Source organism: Elephas maximus, chromosome 2 (genome assembly GCF_024166365.1).
Source record: "Elephas maximus indicus isolate mEleMax1 chromosome 2, mEleMax1 primary haplotype, whole genome shotgun sequence".
Taxonomy (NCBI): domain Eukaryota; kingdom Metazoa; phylum Chordata; class Mammalia; order Proboscidea; family Elephantidae; genus Elephas; species Elephas maximus.
Window position 1 is genome coordinate 163,473,252 of NC_064820.1, and position 17,067 is coordinate 163,490,318.

The 17,067-nt window shown below is 41.6% G+C and overlaps 1 protein-coding gene across 5 annotated transcripts in view; it reads right to left on the bottom strand.

The window, feature by feature from the left end:
* Nucleotides 1–17,067, bottom strand: part of HTR4 (5-hydroxytryptamine receptor 4) — a 241,495-nt gene that overhangs the window by 72,901 nt on the left and 151,527 nt on the right. For all 5 annotated transcript variants that reach the window (XM_049874018.1, XM_049874019.1, XM_049874015.1 and 2 more), the window contains one exon: nucleotides 10,151–10,304. In XM_049874018.1, the coding sequence (XP_049729975.1) occupies nucleotides 10,151–10,304 (154 nt within the window). The remainder of the gene's footprint in view (nucleotides 1–10,150; nucleotides 10,305–17,067) is intronic.

Genomic DNA, 17,067 nt, shown 5'->3' on the forward strand with positions numbered 1-17,067 from the left:
TATACACTTTCTACCTATTTTCACTCTCTGTTTCAATTTGGATATTTTTTATGGATCTAACTTTCAGTCTTCTTGGCTGCATCTAAAAAACCAAACCAAACCCAGTGCCATCGAGTCGATTCCAACTCATAGAGACCCTATAGGACAGAGTGGAACTGCCCCATAGAGTTTCCAAGGAGCGCCTGGCGAATTCGAACTGCCGACCCTTTGGTTAGCAGCTGTAGCACTTAATCACTACACCACCAGGGTTTCTACTATTAATAAATTAATCTATTATACTTATTGCATTTATTGTGTTTATTAATTCTAGAATTTCCACTTGATTCCTTTTTATAGATTCTAGTTCTCCAGCGAAAGTCTCCATGTTTTCTACTATTTTTTTCAATTATATTAACCATAGCTATTTTAAAGCTTTTGTTTAATATCTCCAGTATCTAGATTGTCTGCAGGTGTACTTCTGTTGCCTGGGTTTATGTTTTTTGTTTTTGGCTATTTCTGTTTTAACAAAAACTGGTAACTTTTAGTTAAATGACAGACATTATATATAAAAAAAAATTGCTGAGTCTCTGAATGGTGATAACCTACTGTAGACAAGATTTAATTTTCTTCTGTCAGACAGGTAGACTCTGGATAAAAAAAAAATCTGGATAGGACACCTCAATTCAGTTGAATATGGGTTTAATGCATTATGACGGCTGGTCTCTTTTCAGTTTTCCCTTATTCCTAGGTGGTGAGCTTTCAGGTGTCTCAATTAAAGCACCAGGGGTGTTTCCCAGGGATGTCCATCTTGGCACATCCTCTGTATTCCCAGCATTGCAAGACTTTTACAATCTCGGCCCAGGTTTTAGTCTCCCAGCAGTTGCTTTTAGTTTAAGTTTAGCAAATGCTTTAAGGAAAAATTGCATGCTGGATTTTAGGCTCATTGCTAAAGTTTCCACTTCTCTGGAATCTTGACACCTTCATTCCTTAGACCTCTTTTCTTCTCTATTTACCTGAATTCCTTAGGTAATATTATACATTCATAAGGTTTCAAATGGCATCTAATCTTTGATAATGTCCTAATTTTTATTTATTCCTACCAAGGACTTCCCAGGAACTCCAGATAATGATATCAAGCTGCTTACTTGATACTTCCACTTGCATATCTAATGTTGATGCTATAGTTGTTAGTTGCCATCAAGTAGATTCCGACTCATGGCGACTCCATGTGTTACAGGGTAAAACCACTCCATAGAATTTTCTTGGCTGTGATCTTAATAGAAGCAGATCACCAGCCCTTTTCCTGTGCATTACCACTGGGTGAGTTCGAATTACCAAACTTCAGGTTGAGCGCAAATTGTTGGCACCACCTAGCCCAGACTTCCCATGAATTCCAGAATTTGTTATCAAGCTTCTTCCTTGACACCTCCACTTGCATATCTAGGAAACCCAAACCCACTGCCATCCAGTCAGTTCCGACCCATAGCGACCATATATCTAATAGGCATATCTAACAGGCAACTCAAATTTATGCTGTTCAAAGCAAGCCTTTGACCCTGCCCAGCCACAAACCTTATTCCAACCACAATCTTTCCCATCTGGACTTATGGTCACTCACTCCAATTATCTGATTGCTCAGTCAAAAATCCTTTCAGTTATACTTGACTCAGTTTCTTCCATCACACTCCTCTTCCAATCTGTCAGAAAATCCTGTTGAGTCCATCTTCAAAATATACCTAGATTCCAACTCTTTCTCAAAATCTCTAATGCTACCACCAATGTTGGAGCACCATCATTTCTCCCCCTTGAATTACTTCACACTCTCCTAGAGTGTCTGCATCTACTCTTGCTGCCCTACCATCTTTTTTTTTTTTTTTTAACAGATCATCCAGAAAGATCCTCTTAAAACATAAGTCATGTCATTCCTTTGCTCAGAATCCTGCAATGGCTTCTCATTTCAAAGTGAAAGCTAACGTCCTTAAAACAACCTACAAGGCCCTACATTACCTTTCGCCTTTATTCTTTTTACCTCTTCTCCTACTTTCTTACCCCCTTGGTCACTTTGCAGCAGCCACACTAGCCTCCCTGACATGCCAAGCACATCCTGCCTCAGAGTTTTCGCACTAGTTCTGTTCCTTCTGCCTGGTATATCCTTCCCCAAGCTATCCACAAGGCTAACGCCCTCACTTCTTAAAGTCTTTATTCAAATGTCACCTTCTCAATCAGGCCTAACCTGAACATCCTATGTAATATTGCAATCCGCTCCCTGTCTACATTTTTTTCCATAACACTTACCATCTCCTAATATCTTATACGATCTCTTTACTTTTATCTCATCACTTACTGTCTTTCTCTCCCTGGTAGAATATAAAATTTGCCAGGGTACAAATCTTTGCCTATTTTGTTCAACGATGTATCCCGAGGACCTGGAACAGTGTATGGAACATAGTAAGTGCTCAACCAATTACAGAGTGAAAGAATACACGAAATATGACAACTTCTCACCACCTCAAATTGCTACCATCCCTAGTCACCATCATCATTTGCCAGCACTACTGCAATTCTTTCTTAAATATTTTCCCTATTTCCACTTCTGCCACTCCATAGGCATTATTCACATTTTAACAGAAAAGATCCTTTTAACACATAGGCCACAATGATGTCAGTCCTCTGCCCTAAACCCTCTAAAGCACCCACTATCACTCAGAGTAAACACCATCATCTAGCCCCAGGCCACCTTTCTCATCTCTACTCCTATCATTTCTCCCCTTGCTCAATGTCCTCCATAACCTGCTAAGCCATTCCCCAAACTTGGCAAGCATTCTCCCATTTTAGGGCCTTTGCATTTATTTTGGCCTGGGACACTTTTTCATGCTCACTTCTTTTCTGAAGGACTCTGCTCTAGCATTATCTTATCAAAGAAGGTAAACTTCACGTCTAAAATAACATCTTCCCATCATTATCTTTTCACCTGTTTATTATTATTATTTGTAAAACTGAACACCAGAAGTATACTGGGGCTCCCCCTGGCTATATTTTAAGTGCCACAAGAGCTGGAATTTTTTTTCACTACTAATTTCTTAAGGGCCTAGAAACATAGTGGGGATTCAGTTACTATTTCTGAAACAAATAAATAAATGAGTTGGGCAGCTACTTGGAGTTTAACTTTTGAAGTCCTAAGACTTACTCTATAAAATGAATATTAAACATGGTAATGTTGTGTTGATTCCATGAGATTAAAACATGTGAAACATTTAACACATTGCCTGTAAATGTCCAATAAATAGCAGTGATGATGAAAAAGCAAACAAACGAACAAAAAAAACAAGATATTATTACCCAGAGTCTAAGTTCAGAAACATAGCTATAAAACCATGTAAATTGGCTGTGGGAGGAGCACATGGTACAGAAACTTCGCCATGACATGTTCTACCTGGGCTGAAGTGGTGGTTCTAAAAATGGAAATGTAGAATAGGGGTGCATCACACGAATGAAAAGAAGTGGTGATCAACTATATACAGAAGGGAAGTAAACGTGTGTGCATTTGTGGATATAGGAGGCAGGCAAGTTAGGAGGGTTGGGTCAGGAAGGGGAAGGATATGCCAAAGCACAACTCAGCTTCTGTACTCTCCTGTTCAAGGCCCACTAGTTACAGGGCTACTGTCTACTATACTTCTGGAGGAGCTACCAGGGACTGGAAGGAGCACTGGACTAGGAGTCAAAGCTCCTGCCTTAGGTGTGTGTGCGTGCAGGGGGTGGTGGGGGGAATAAGCACAGTCTCATACATAACTGGTGGGGTGTGAACTGGAGCGACTTACTGAAAGGATCGTTTGGCAGAACCCACAAAAAAATTAAATTCACATACTCTGACTTAGCAATCCCTTGCTTAGGAATTTAAGTCTAAAAATAGGCTGGTACCAAAAAAACCAAACCACACCCCTTGCCATCAAGTCAATTCCGACTCATAATGACCCTACTGGACAGAGTAAAACTGCCCCATAGATTTCTAAGGAGTGCCTGGTGGATCCGAACTGCCGACCTTTTGGTTAGCAGCCGTACCTCTTAACCACTTTCGCCACCAGGGTTTTCATACTGGTACAGGTGCGTGAATATTCACTGTAGTACTGTTTAGAACAGCAAAGAAATGAAAACAGCCTAAATGTCTATCAATAGGGAATGGTTAAACAAATCATTAATTATCAACATTACAGAATATCATGTACCAGTCAAAAAAAAAAAAGACCCTTTATATATGTATAGTTACGTATCTCTAAGGCTTGAAAAAATCAGGATGTAGAATATATATTTTGTATGCCTCCTTTTGTGTAAATATAGACGTACAGATATACATATATGTGTATATGCACACACGACTATAATAAATATAATACAGGTATTTGTGTGTGTGTGTGTATACCCACACCACCACATTTATTTATGTATGGTTGTATGTTCCTGTACCACTTTAGAACACAGAAGAAAAGGTTAACAGAAGTTGCCTTTTGGAAAAGGATTGGCTGTCTAGGGTGAAGGGAGATCTAATTTAATTTTCATTGTATTCTTTTTCTGTTCTGTTAGAATTTCTTACCATAAACACCTTTGAAAATAAATTCTTAAAGTGGCAACAATGACAAAAGCCTAGCATTTGAATCTTAATTCAAACACTAACAAAACCCTAGGCAAATGACGTGACCTCTCTGAACCTTAGTTTCCTCATCTGTAAAACGGTCGAAGGAAGACTGGTTTCTTTGCCTACTATCTTTATGGAGGTATTGTGAGGATAAAATGATACAATACTTCTAGAAATATTTTGAAAAAAATTCAAACTTTCATGAATAAGAGAGATTATTATAGTATACATTTACAAATAAATTTAAGAATGTATTATCTTTCTGTCATTTCCTGAGAACTTTTCACACTTTTAGTTTTTAAGTTGGTACAGGCTCATTTGGCTGAGTGAGAGAGATAGGGAAGATTTATATTTATCTTTTCATCGCTGATTGCTTCAAGAACTTTCCATTGCCCTGCTACCCTTCAGAATCTTTTGCATTCACTTAACAAATATTTATTGGGAAGCTACCATGAACGAGGAAATATGCTAGAATTTGAGGACCGAAGCCAGGTCTGCCCAGAGTGCAGAGCCTAGTTGAGGCTCTAGATCTGTACTGTCCGATACAGCAGGCACAGCCACGTGTGGCTACTGAGAACTTGAACTGTGTTCTGAATTAACATATACTGTAAGTGTAAACTACACAGTAGATTCTGAAGACTTAGAAAAAAAGAAATGCCATCGAGTCGATTCCAACTCATAGTGACCCTATAGGACAGAGTAGAACTGCCCCATAGAGTTTCCAAGGAGCGCCTGGTGAATTAAAACTGCCGACCTTTTGGTTAGCAGCCATAGCACTTCACTACCACACCACCAGGGTTTCCATCTGAAGACATTTGTTGTTGTTGTTAGGTGCCGTCGAGTCGGTTCTGACTCATAGCGACCCTATGCACAACAGAATGAAACACTGCCCGGTCCTGAGCCATCCTTACAATCGTTGTTATGCTTGAGCTCATTGTTGCGCCACTGTGTCAATCCACCTTGTTGAGGGTCTTCCTCTTTTCCGCTGACCCTGTACTCCGCCAAGCATGATGTCCTTCTCCAGGGACTCATCCCTCCTGACAACATGTCCAAAGTATGTAAGACGCAGTCTCGCCATCCTTGCCTCTAAGGAGCATTCTGGTTGCACTTCTTGTAAGACAGATTTGTTCGTTCTTCTGGCGGTTCATGGTATAGTCAATATTCTTCGCCAACACCACAATTCAAAGGCGTCAACTCTTCTTCAGTCTTCCTTATTCATTGTCCAGCTATCACATGCATATGATGTGATTGAAAATACCACGGCTTGGGTCAGGCACACCTTAGTCTTCAGGGTGACATCTTTGCTCTTCAACACTTTGAAGAGGTTCTTTGCAGCCGATTTGCCCAATGCAACGCGTGTTTTGATTTCTTGACTGCTGCTTCCATGGCTGTTGATTGTGGATCCAAGTAAAATGAAATCCTTGACAACTTCAATCTTTTCTCCATTTATCATGATGTTGCTCATTGGTCCAGTTGTGAGGACTTTTGTTTTCTTTATGTTGAGGTGTAATCCATACTGAAGGCTGTGGTCTTTGATCTTCATTAGTAAGTGCTTCAAGTCCTCTTCACTTTCAGCAAGCCAGGTTGTGTCATCTGCATAACGCAGGTTGTTAATGAGTCTTCCTCCAATCTTGATACCCCGTTCTTCTTCATATAGTCCAGCTTCTTGTATTATTTGTTCAGCATACAGATTAAATTGGTATGGTGAAAGAATACAACCCTGACCCACATGTTTCCTGACTTTTAACCAATCTGTATCCCCTTGTTCTGGCCGAACAACTGCCTCTTGATCTATGTAAAGGTTCCTCATGAGCACAATTGTTTTGGAATTCCCATTCTTTGGAGTGTTATCCATAGTTTGTTGTGATCCACACAGTCAAATGCCTTTGCGTAATCAATAAAACACAGGTAAACATCCTTCTGGTATTCTCTGCTTTCAGCCAGGATCCATCTGACATCAGCAATGATATCCCTGGTTCCACGTCCTCTTCTGAAACGGGCCTGAATTTCTGGCAGTTCCCTGTTGATATCTGCCACAGCTGTTTTTGAATGATCTTCAGCAGAATTTTGCTTGCGTGTGATATTAATGATATTGTTCTATAATCTCCACATTTGGTTGGATCACCTTTCTTGGGAATAGGCATAAATATGGATCTCTTCCAGTCAGTTGGCCAGGAAGCTGTCTTCCATATTTCTTGGCATAGACGAGTGAGCACCTCCAGTGCTTCATCTGTTTGTTGAAACATCTCAATTGATAATCCATCAATTCCTGGAGCCTTGTTTTTCACCAATGCCTTCAGGGCAGCTTGGGCTTCTTCCTTCAGTGCCATCGGTTCCTGATCATATGCCACCTCTTGAAATGGTTGAAGATCGACTAATTCTTTTTGGTATAATGACTCTCTGTATTCCTTCCACCTTCTTTTGATGCTTCCTGCATCATTTAATATTTTCCCCATAGAATCCTTCACTATTGCAACTCAAGGCTTGAATTTTTTCTTGAATTTTGAAGAAAAAAATCTGAAGACTTAGTTCTATGCAAATAATTTAAAATATCTCATTAATAATTTTTATATTGATTACATGTTGAAACGATGGTATTTTGGATATAGTGAGTTAAATAAATCTATTAAAATTAATTTCACCTGTTTTCACTTTTTTAATGCAACTTCTAAAAAAGTTTAAAATTGCATATGTGGTTTTCACTTGCAATTCCCATTACATTTCTACTGAATAGAGCTGACTAGGCGATGAAAACACAGATTAAGAAGAGGTACAAGAGGGGGAAGACTTCCTAGCCTTCAAAAGTCAGGGAGGACTTCCTGCAGGAACTGAAATAGCTAATTTCTGGTCATTTTTTTTTCCCTCAAATACTTGAAATGCCTGAAGCCATTCGTTTTCCAACTAGGTGGAATCTAGAGAAAAGATTTGAAAGATTTCTTTCATCTCTCAAGGTTTATTTTTCTCAGAGAAAGTAGTTATATGAACACGCTCTGAATTTTGAGGGGGTTCCTTTCAAGTTACATTAATAGCCCTGAAGTTGGTTGGTGTGGTTAGTGATTTGTAAAATCTGTGGATGCAGTAGCGCTTCGTGTCTGGCAAGACTAGCTTTAAAAGCACAGGTGATTCCATTGAGTAAAGAGAGTCCTTGGAGTAGGTTACTGCCCTGTGCTTTATCTATATTTGTATGTGTACAGAGGTTTACGTATATATACTATGTGAGTATATATGCATTGGAGCCCTGGTGCATAGTCGTTAAGAGCTTAGCTGCTAACCAAAAGGTCAGCAGTTCAAATTCAGCAGGTGCTCCTTGGAACCCTATGGGGCAGTTTTACTCTGTCCTGTAGGGTCACTATGAGTCGGAATCAACTTGGCAGCAACAGGTTTGGTTTTTTGGTTATATATGTATTGGAAGGAAACACTGGTGGCGTAGTGGTTAAGTGCTATGGCTGCTAACCAAAAGGTCGGCAGTTCAAATCTGCCAGGCGCTCCTTGGAAACTCTATGGGGCAGTTCTACTCTGTCCTATCGGGTCGCTATGAGTTGGAATCGACTCGATGGCAGTGGGTTTATGTATTGGAAACATGTGGGTTGTGCTAGCATCTCTCTAGGCAGATTCAAGTGCAAATGAGCAGATAGATACAAAATGCAATTGCAATATCATAAATATTAGGTATGTTAATAGTAAGCAGATGTCCGAGAGATAGGGGATGTGCCATGCAGACAGGGGATGCTTCTATCTCTCTTAAGTAAACAAAAATGTATCAGGTTATTTACCTTGGATATTCTATGTCAGAAGGTGAGAGTCTGAACGCTTATCGAAAGTTTCTAATTCGTAAAAGCTTATGCTTCCAGAGATATTCTGCATTAGAGAGTAAGTTTAGCATGAAAATTAAGAGCATGGACCCTGGAGTCCAGTAAGCCTGGGCTCAGATACAGGCACCACCCCTTTCTACCAGTGTCATGTTAGCTAATGATATAGCCTCTCTGATTCTCAGTTTCCTGATCTATAAAATGGGAGAATAAGATCCACTGCATAGGGTTGTTGAGAGGCCTGAATAAGGTTCACAGAACTAATGATGAACATAGCTCTCGGTACGTAGTAAATGCTCAGCATTTGTTGGCTATTATTATTCTACAGTGGGTTCGCTATGAGTTGGAATCAACTTGACGGCAACAGGTTTTGTTTTGTTTTTGTGGGTTTTTTGAAACTCAGATTACATTTCTTCCAGGAATGATAGAACGAAATGTTTGAAAGAAGAGAGAAATACCCCTACAGTTTCCCTTGTACAGGCTTTCTACTCCCTAGGTTATATCCTAGGAAACTGTATGGAACAGTTCTACTCTGTCCTATAGGGTCACTATGAATCGGAATTGACTTGGCAGCACACGACAAAATGACAGGGATTAGGGAGTAGGAACTAGGAATGCAATGTAGAGAGGAAGAGGTAGCTCCTTTTCCAGTAGGGCCAGAGCTTGCTCTCAGTCTTTCCCTTCCATTCCCCTTCCTACATCTACATGGATCCTGGGATCAATTTTAAAGTGACTTCTTGACAACTTCTGTAGGGAATAAACCAAACTAGTTTCTGTAGAGTTGATTTCAACTTATGGCAACCCCGTGCATGTCAGAGTAGAACTGCACTCCCTGGGGTTTTCAATGGTTCTGATCTTTCAGAAATAGATCCCAAGCCTTTCTTCCAAGGGACCTCTGGGTTGATTTGAACTGCCAACTCTTGGGTTAGCAGCTGAGCAGCCTTAACTGTTTGTGCCAGCAAAGGACTCCTTCCTTAGGAAATATATCTCTGCTAATGAATCCAGACTATAGCTTTTGATCTTCATTACAAGTTTAGTATTACAAACATAGTATGTCACAGCTGGAGGGGCTTTTAGAGATCTAGACAAGGGTTGACAACTACCTGGCATATGTGACACATGACCTTATCCTACACTCCTGGCAGGCATTCTTCTCCACTGAGGACCAGTGGATCTTCTCAATACCATCCCCAGGAAGCGGATCAGTGACACAGTGGGGCCTGGGACCCAGTTCCCTTGACTCCCGGCCCAGTGCTCTCTTCCGTTCCTGGCAGTCTCCACCGACTTGACATGTCTTCTCTGTTCACTGCAGACCTCATATTTTAACATGAAATAGGCTGAAGGCCTCTTGAGGTGCATCATATCTCTCAGGCTTAATTTTGGAGTCCAGCTGCCAAGCTTTGAACACCTGTTCTGCTATCTCTAGCTTTCTGACATTGAGCAGGTTGCTTAACCTTTTTTAGCCTGGCTTTTCTCATCAGTTACACTGGGAAAATAACTATACTTTTTCCAAAAGGATGTTTTTAGGGTTATATAGAAAGTATTTAGTTCACATTCTGACATATATATGAAGTATTCAAAAATATTAGCTTTTTGTTTATTGTTGTCACTCAGGCTACTATCAGCATTTTTCTTAGAAATATTCACCCAGCCTGATGTTGTTTGCTTATTTAGAATCACAAGCAAAGAGGCAGTCTTAGTGAAAACCAGTGGGAACTATGTAGGTACTCACCAAATCAGTTATGCCAATGTTATTCCAACCTTGCATTATAGGGAGAAAAGAGATAAACATGGGGATGACCCAGCAGCCTCCCAGCATTAGTGCGATGCGCAGAGGGGTCATCTTGTTCCTATAGACCAAAGGCTGGCAGCAGATGGCATAATACCTGGAGAGAGAATAGAGGGGGTGGGTGCCATGGGCAAGGAGGAATGGAGGGATAGGAAGGGGACAATAATAGATGAGAGGAGAGAGAGCAGGGGAGAAAGAAAGGCATGAAGAAAGGCGACAGAAAAGAGGAAAGATTGAGGGACAGGAGAAGAATTGGAGGGGGAAGAAGAGAATAAAAATGAGGAAGGAAGAAAAGAGAATAATGGAGAAAAATGGAATTGGGCAGAAGAAGAAGAGAGAGAGAAGCAAGAAAAGAACAGAGAAAAGAAAACAAAGTGATTATACAATGAACTATGTATTCTGGACAATAAGTTTCCACTAATATAAATGTATAATTTAGGTCACATGTGATCACCATTGCCTGGATTCTGCCCACATCCCTCTTATCCCAGTATCTGGAGGAACTCAACACACACCTAAGGGTCTGAGCATTTTAGGGGATTTTCCCATTCCTCTTGGTCTTGGTGTCCAGGAACCTTGTGGCCTTCTTTGGTAACTGTTTCCAACATGAGGTAACCCAGGCTTGGCTCGACACCCCAGCTCTGTCCCCTTCTTCTGGACCAGCCACCTGTACTGAGGTAGTGCTTTAAGATACTATTTTTTAATCTGTGGCCCCAGGAACCTTCCCTGAATCAGATTCACCTGAGGTGACCTATTTAAAATGCCGATTTCCAGGATCCGTGGCTCCAGAGCCAAACCTGTTGGAAAGGGACCTGGAGTTTGCATTTTGACAAATGGTTGTCATGACTGTTGTTTGCTATGTATGCTAAGTCTTTACCCCCGTACCTTTTCAGGCTTATGCACTTCCTGGCCTTCTTGTGGTTGGCTAGTGCCAAGTGACTAGCACTGGCCAATGAGTTGTGAGCAGAATTGACTTGTGTTACTTCTGGGCTGGACCATGTAATTGCCCTTCGGTACTCTCCAGAGCTCTCTCCCCCATTGTCACAGTTCCAGGGAACACTCAAGGCTTTGTCTGCTCCATCAGCCTGTATCCCAGAGTAAGGATGAGTAGAGCAGAGTGCCCAAGTGACCCATGATGAACACAGGCCACTGAGATGTGGGGGCTGTTTGTTGCTGCAGCATAATCTAGCCCATCCTGCCCAGCTGACACATCCAGCCAACCAACAGATTCACATGCCTACTAAACATAAGAACCTCTTCTCTGTTTCAGAGCCCTTTCTTGCTCTTATCATTTCTTAGCCCCAGGAGATGTGCCTTGCACTTGGGGCTACAATTTCTCTGCATTCTCCGATGCCAAGAATGTAAAACTTCAAGTATATCTTGTTCCATCTTTTCCTATCTGCTGGTAGGGACATCTCCATTTATCTAGGTCTGATCACCCTCATGGGATGTGCTGTATACTCTTTTTTGAGTCCATGTTCTGCCTATAGGATTAGCTTTCTTCCTACTTCAGGTGCTGGGTCCTTCCCCTGCAACCTGCCCCTCTCAATAGTCAAGTCTCTAACCCCCAGAGTGATTCAGCATGTTATTCTAGCCTTGGATCTCACCTCTTCAGGCCCAGCATGTCACAGAATTTGATGAGGTGCAAAATACTACAATAGATCAGATCTATCAGCTATTTCCTTTGGAAGAGTCAGAAAATAAGTGCAAAAAGACACTGTGGAGGCTAAATCTATTCTTTAAGATTTTATATTATTTCATGATGAGCCACTCCCTTCTACCCCTCATTTTTTGCAGTTCACTTTGTTAATTTCTTCCACCTCCTCTTTTCTTTTCTTAATTCAAAGCATAATTCATGTAACAATGGCTATATTCTTTGAAGGTGGTAGTAGGATGAGTTGGGAGAGAGGGTGGAATGAGAAGGAGAGACCAGTGTTGGAGCACAAGTGGGTACCTTGGGAGCTCAGAAGGGAGAATGATATCCTTCACACCAAGGCAGCAAGGGGCAGATGACCATGCTTCCAGGAAGCTTCCTGGGGCTGGAGAGCCCAGTGAGGGGGCCTGATATGAACCAGGGTCCAAGGAATGACAGACCAAAGAATAAAGAGAGGGGCTTCTTGGGGATTTGTTTTCTGTATCTATAAAACCAACATAGTAGCAAAATCTAATTAAAGGCAATGCAGTAATGGGAAGAGCCACGATAAGCGGTAATTCCTCAATGCTCCTGACTTTTATAAGACAAATTTAATATGGATTTTGGTGAGTGGTTATACTAACAGTCATCAGAGGTTTATTAGCATAGCGTTAATGATGAATTTGAAGTGGGTAAACAATTTTTTTTTTTTTTTAATTTTGTTCCCTTTCTCACTTCCTAGATGAGACATTTGGTTTTGTCCATTTAGCATCCTTCCTCCTTTCTCTTGGTAATAAAAAAAAAAAAACAAAAAAAAACCCACCGCCATCGAGTCAGTTCCAGCTCATAGCGACCCTATAGAACAGAGTAGAACTACCCCATAGGGTTTCCAAGGAGTGCCTGGTGGATTTGAACTGATGACCTTTATAGCATCCCAAATCCTACTGGGGAATTATCTCTCCCATTGCTTGCAGCGTCCGGGAGACTTTTTGTGTTTTTCCCTTTCGTAGCCAAGGAGTGACCCAATCAGACTTTCTCCTGGGAATCTGGATATCATGCAAAGTGATGCGAAGATGGGAAAGTTGGTGGAGTTCCCTTTATTCTAGCAGCAGCATCTTGGCTGGGCTGGAGATCAGCCTCAGATTCCTGGATCTCTGGGAAGCCATGTTCTTGCCCCTTCAGATTCTTGTTCTTTAGTTGTTCCTTCAATTAAACAAGTCATCACAGATCTTTCCAATAAATTTGCATTTGTTCTTAAACTGGTCTGCTTGTAATCAAAGTATCCTGCCTTACACCAAGCAGTCAAAATGGCTTTGAATGGCAGCCTTGTCCATCACAGATACGCTTTAAGTACGACTACTGTTTTATTCAAAAGTACCTCCAGATCATGGCTCAAGTTACAGTGCCCCTGCATCTACCGCCCCAAAGAGGGAGAGGTGAAGACCAGAGACTGCCCTATCTTTGCTACATAAGTTATGATTTTTGAGGTTTGGAACCAGGTGCCAAGATGTTGAATACAGCCCAGATTTCAGGAAGTTTGAATGGATCTTCAATGTCACAGAAATCCAAAAGTTCAAAAAGACAAAGCAGGATTAAATATCTTGCAGGATGAAAAGTAAGCTTGAGGAAGCAGTGCGTTTTGCCTGAGAAGGTTCTTTACATTTCCATAGGTGGATATGAATATTTAGAGGGTCATGTTGGGAAGATAAGAGATAAAAGAGAACTTTAGAATGTATGCTCATATTGGTGCTCATAACATTTTTATGAAAACCTCTCTTTCTCAGTTTAACTTGGCTAGCAATATTGCCAGACTCCCATGGCAGGATGAACATCCCCTAGACAATAAGATCTTCCAAATTCTGCTGTCTAAACGTTCTATGCTTTCATGTACATTATCTCAGGTCATTAGAAGCTGCTGCTACAGAGAAATGAGTAATGGTACCACGTTTCATTTTGAAATCAAACACCCAGGGGGTACTGTGGATATAGTACACATATTACCAGCCTCTTACAAGTTGTACATAAATATCCAGTGCCCTAGACAATGAGTGCCTGAAATAAAGTTCCTTGGGTAGCTCATTACTTGGGGTCCAAAGGCGAAACCCTTGGGTGGTCCCTGGCACAGACAGTTCTAGAAAGCTACTCTTGCGTGGACTGGGGTGGTTGTGCCATGCTGGGAAAATTTCTTTATCTACTACTTAATAAATTAGCAATAAATAAGGAAAAGATAGAATTGTATTTTACTTTAATTTGAATCAAGTCGGTTAAATTGTGAATGACAGATAGATAAGGATGAATAAGAAAATTACCTAACGGGTGGTGCAGTTAAGCCCTTGACTACTAGCCAAAAGGTTGCCAGTTTGAACCCACCCAGAGGTGCCTTGGAAGATAGGCCCGGCAATCTGCTTCTGAAAGATCACAGCCTTGAAAACCTGATGGAGCACACATGGGGTCGCCATGATTTGGAATTGACTCTACAGTAACTAAAAATAACAATAACATGTATTTTACTTAAATCTGTCCTCTATATCTTTTTCAATCTCTGCTTTATGATAAACATATTTTTATTTTTAAGTAGTATGGTGTAGAGAATATAGGGTTCTTATGGGGAAACTAAATTAATGCACCCACTTGACTCTGCAGATCCAAGGCTCTCGATCTTGGCCCGCCTGAGACAACAGCTCTAATTTCAAGCAAAGAATCTAGAAAAATAAACACCCTCTTTAAGACTGTACTCAAGAATCTAAAGAGGGGAACATAAGCATCACTGAATAAAATAACCAGTAGAAATTCAGTTCTAGTGTTAACTAAACTAAAATACAACTCTTTTCTTTATGTATCGAGGACTAGAACAGAAATCTGATAACTTGATTTTTATCTGTGGTAGTTGCTTTGCAATTCCTATATTGGGATTACATTGCTCCTGTTAAAAATACAAAAAAAAAAAAGTCCTATGGTGAACTGTTCCTCAGTATACATATAGCACCACCAGGTAGAGGAAGCTCATTAAAATTGCTAGTTCTTTGGAGGTCAGGCAGAGCACAGTGGCTGAGCTCATAATAATAACTAGTATTAACTTACTTACCAAGGGGTTTACCTGTATTATCTCATTTAATCCTCACAATCACTTCTCAGGCAGGAACTAGAAATGCACTCATTTCACAATGAGCAAATAGAAACCCAGAGGGTCAGAAATTTGCCCAAGGTCCAAGAGGTGGTCAGAGCTGGAGCTGGGATCTCACCCAGGGAAACTGACTCAAGTGCCAGGACTTTAACTTCATCATTACCACTCCTCTTTACTGCCTCTCTTAAATCCTCAAGAGATTTATTTTAATTCTTTCAAATCCACTTTAGAAAAAAATATCAAAACATAAAAGTACTTAATCTCAAAATTTGAAAGGAACTGGAAATCGCGAAGCCTCCAAATCCCCTCTAAAATAGCCTAGTTCTTTAGATCAGTGATTTTCAATCAAGAGGCATTTTTGATTGTCACAAATGGGAAAGGGGTGCTACAGGCAGCTAGAAGGTAGAGGCCAGGCCAGGGATGCTGTTAAATGCTCTGTGATGCATAGGACAGCCTCCCACAACAAAGAGTTCTTGGTTCAAAATGATAACAGCACTGATTTTGAGAAACTTTGTTTCAGATGAAGTGATTTTCACCAATAGCAGGTGCTCCACTTCCTAGGCATGTGCTATGGTGTGTTATTATCTCTTAAAATAGGGTGCCTCAAGGAGAGTACACTATTCTGGAACTCCCCCATATCCTACACAGCACAGAGAAGAACTGTACATCACTTCCCACCCTGCCCACCACAGCATAATACAGCCTAGGGGATTCACAGGGTAACAAGGTACCTGTCTTCCCTCAAAGAGCTTAGGACCGGAGGCAGAGCCAAGATGGCAGAATAACAGATGGTTCCGTCGAGCCCTCTTTACAAAAAAGACCAAAAAAACAAGTGAAATGAGTATATTTGTGACAAGCTGGGAGCTCTGAGCATCAAAGGCAGGCTTAGAAAACGAACTGACGGGCAGGGGGAGGAAGAGACAGTTCAGAAGTGGAGAGGAGTTACTGGAACTCAATCGCGTGGAGCACTCAGGCATCATTCCTGGAGCGGTGGTGGCGGCAGCGGGCTGGTACTAGTGTTTGGCTGCAGTTTCCTCAGGGAGAAGCAGCCAGACACACAGCCTACTTGCACCTCTGGAACCTGAGGAGAATGGCGCTCTTGGCAAAAGCTAAGTACTTGTGTATACTTTACCGTGCCCCCCCACCCCACCCCCAAGCTGGCCTCAGCAGCTGAATCCCTGGACCTGAGATAGACCCTGGTGAGCACCTAGAGCCATCTCCCAGGCCCTGGAAAAGGAAAAAATTTGCAACTGGGGGGAAAAGATAATTTTCTAGCTCCATTAACTGGGGAAGCTCAGGACAGAAGTGGCTCCTGTCCAGGCATAAACCATCCGTGGACCTTGAGCACCTTTCCCTTCTACATGGACCTGTGTGGGCCTATTTCGGGAGAATAGGCCCTTGTTGACAAGCTCCAACCATTTCAGCTGTGCGGTGGACAGGTGAGTGTTTGATGTTTGACATTGCTTTGCCTATTAAACAAGGTCCTCACCTACCCACATCAGGAACCTAAGGACTGGTAGCTCCACTCCGGTCACCCAGCCACCCGCAACAGGGGTCCAAAGATAACTGGTACCTCCCAGTCCTTACAACCCAAAACTTTGGGTGTTCATGTTCCCTCTGGAGAACTCACCCACCAGCACGCTTTAGGGAACAGAGACACGTTTTCTTCAGAGACACTTGGGGGTTGGTTCTCAGCCCCCTGCTTTGTTCAGCGTGTGACCCCCTGCTACAATCAGTTACTGGCATATACACCAATCACCCCTGCCCCTCTGAGCCTGTACTGCACACTTGATGGTGAGCTACCTGGAAGCCTGAGCTGAATTCATACAAGAAAACTGAATAGACTCCCAGACTGATATACATGATAACAGCTCTAGCCAGTTGGGGACAGGACACCAGAGCTCCAAAGGCAAAAATAATCAAGCTAGCTCACTCAAGCAACCCATAGGAGTATACCAAAACAAAACAAAGCAAGCAGCTACGACACAGTAAGCAAGCATAAACTAATACAATAACTTATAGATGGCTCAGAGACAACAGCCAATATCAAGTCACATAAAGAAACAGACCATGATCACGTCAACAGGCTCTCAAAACAAAGAA